The 2673-nt window shown below is 50.6% G+C and overlaps 1 protein-coding gene across 2 annotated transcripts in view; it reads left to right on the plus strand.

The window, feature by feature from the left end:
- The first annotated feature begins 1179 nt into the window (after positions 1-1179).
- pif1 (PIF1 5'-to-3' DNA helicase homolog (S. cerevisiae)) overlaps positions 1180-2673 on the plus strand; it is a 12141-nt gene continuing 10647 nt past the window's right edge. Inside the window, exons 1-3 of one of the 2 annotated variants that reach the window (XM_015942215.3) lie at positions 1180-1875; positions 2236-2359; positions 2449-2574. In XM_015942215.3, the coding sequence (XP_015797701.3) occupies positions 1324-1875; positions 2236-2359; positions 2449-2574 (802 nt within the window). In that variant the 5' untranslated portion in view covers positions 1180-1323. The remainder of the gene's footprint in view (positions 1876-2235; positions 2360-2448; positions 2575-2673) is intronic. The other variant, XM_015942214.3, reaches the window with a different exon arrangement.

Here is a 2673-nt window from a genome sequence, read left to right on the forward strand (position 1 = left end):
AGAAATCCAACAGCCGAGGCCACTATGGAGGTACGGGCTTTCATAGAGGAGCCTCTGCTTTCAGAAGGTGAGAGTCCTCTCAGCTGGTGGCAGAATCGGGCTCCAGGATGTCCTAGACTGAACAAGCTGGTGGTCAAGAAGATGTGTGTTGTTGCAACCTCGGTGCCCTCCGAGAGAGTCTTCTCTAGACAGGACAAATATCCTCAGAAAGGAGGAACTGCCTCAAGCCAGAAAAAGTCAGAGCACTGATCTTTAATGCAAATTTGCCTGATTCCATTTCTGACAGATGAAACGTTAAACTGCCACACAGCATCGTTGTTTACAGATATATTTGTCTGTCTCACTCAATACATTATCTTATTTATGATGTTGTTGTTAAAGCAACTGCTGGTCAAGCGTGTCCGCTGTTTCCTGATATTTTCTGTCTTTTACACGTTTTTATTTTTGCTTTGTGTTCATCTTTCTAGCACTTAAACATATTTTAGTTCATCTTGCGTGAGTTACATGCAGTTTTCAATAAAAGTTGTTTAGCATGAAAGTTTGTTCTTTTCTTCATTATTACAGGAATGAACACATGAATACTGTTCCAGCTACATTTGCCCCACGTGTGTCACTAATTGAAGTCAGCCCACATCCTTTGAGCTAGATTTGTTTTTTACAGAAAAACAAGATTAATGCCCCACCGAATTTAACACCTTTAACAAGCAAACATCCGTCACTTATATCCGTGTTTATTTTATGAATAAAACATTGTTCTTTCAGAATATTGCAAACAAAAAACCTACAAAGGAGTCAGTCTTTTGAACGGCTCCTTTCGAAGAGCCGTAAGTCCCGTCACTACTACTCTATTCTAACGTGTTAGTTTGCTTACATGTTTTATATGTAGTCGTGGGACTTAAATATGATTAATAAAGTAAAAAAAACATGCAGGTCACGTGTCTGACAAGGACCAGTCCGGTTTGAACCGGTCATGGTTTGAACACGTTCTCTCTGCTTTCTTTATTCTTCACAATCAGAAAATCGACTTTTTTACTCAAAATCCTTTAAAGTGCGTTTCAGAAAGCCCCTCCTCCCAGGACTACTGACTGGTTACAGCAGAAGGAGGCGGGGCTAAGACCTTGCTTTCTATTGGCTGCCGTTTTAAATCCCCTCGTTGTGATTGGATAAACTGAAATTTGAAAAGAGGAAGTTGTTGCTCCGCCGAGTCCATCTGAACCCAGAGGTGGTGTAGAAGGGTACGCGCTGTGTTGATCGGGTTTAACGGAACCAAGCTACCGGTGAGCGGTGACTGATGCGGGGCTGCTCTGGCCCAAAGGTCCGGTGATGCTGTCCGAGGAGGACGGAGCGCAGCTGCGCTGCTGCGTGACGCTGGAGCGGCTGGAGCGCAGCGGCCAGGCCGCCCGGAGGCAGCTTATTCGGAAGGCCTCCGTTCTTCTGGGCCGCAATGAGTTCCAGGAGATGATCCTGCGGGTCCAGGACGGGAAGGTGGCGCTCGGCTACCCGCTGAAGGACTTCCGACTGTTCACCAGGTTCGCCAGCGAGGGGAAGTGCTCCATCAGACTGCTTCCTGAAAACACCCAGGTGCTCATCTCCAACTGTCCCCCCGACCGGCTCCGGCTCTTCCTGAAGACCCTGAGCATCAAACACCAGGCCCGGAAGGGCGAGCGGGCCCTGAGCGACCGGGACAAGCTCCGAGCCGGTCTGCCTCGAAGCTTCGAGGCCATCAGCCCCCTGCAGCACAAAGACCTCCAGAAGGTCAGCGAGCTGCGGGCCAAAGCGGCTGCTGGCGGGCTGACGGACCGCAGCAACAGGACGCCGGCGGCTGGACCGGGCCAGCCGGTGAAGCGGTCCCGGAGCGACTGTAGCTCCAGCCCGGTGAGTGCCCGTCTGTAAGCGGCTCATGGTACTGTAGCCCCCCCGGGTCTCCATGGTGAGTGATTAACAGGCATCTGCAGCACTTGATGTCCTCCTGAGGAGCCGATGCAGGTGTGCTGAAGCAGAGAGAGCACCTGAGGATCAGTGTATGTGGGTCTGACCCTGACCCATCAGACCAGGTCTTCCTGAACCGTTTCTCTGTGGATCAGGCTAAAACGGGCGTGCACGAGTCGTCCGTGTGAGGATTATCTAATCCAGCAGTTGCTTTTATCTGGAGATGGTCAAAGGCGGTCCGGATGGAAACCAGATCTCCAGTCTTGGTGCTTAAAGGGTTCTCATCAGGTCTGTTGGTGGTTTCAGGTGAAGGCCAACCCCAGTAAGAAGCCCGTCTTATCTCTACCATCTGGTAAACTGGGCAAGGACCAGGCGGCTGTTATCCGTGCAGTTCTGAGTGGGAAGAACGTCTTCTTCACTGGAAGTGCAGGTAAAGAGGTGTCCTCCTGTTGATCTCCTGGCTACACAAAGCTGCATCAGAGGTCTCCCAATCTGGATTATGGATTTCTTTCCTCCCAGGCACAGGGAAGTCCTTCCTACTCAAGAGGATCTTGGGGTCTCTTCCTCCTAAAAGCACCTTTGCCACAGCGAGCACGGGGGTGGCGGCGTGTCACATCGGAGGAACGACGCTGCACAGCTTTGCTGGTCCGTCTTTGTTGTTCAGATAAACATTCAGATGTTTTTAGAGCTGCAGGAGCACGAGCTGCAGCTTCTTGCTGGAGGATGGAGCGACTGATCAGTTTT

This window comes from Nothobranchius furzeri, chromosome 11, assembly GCF_043380555.1.
Source record: "Nothobranchius furzeri strain GRZ-AD chromosome 11, NfurGRZ-RIMD1, whole genome shotgun sequence".
Classification (NCBI taxonomy): domain Eukaryota; kingdom Metazoa; phylum Chordata; class Actinopteri; order Cyprinodontiformes; family Nothobranchiidae; genus Nothobranchius; species Nothobranchius furzeri.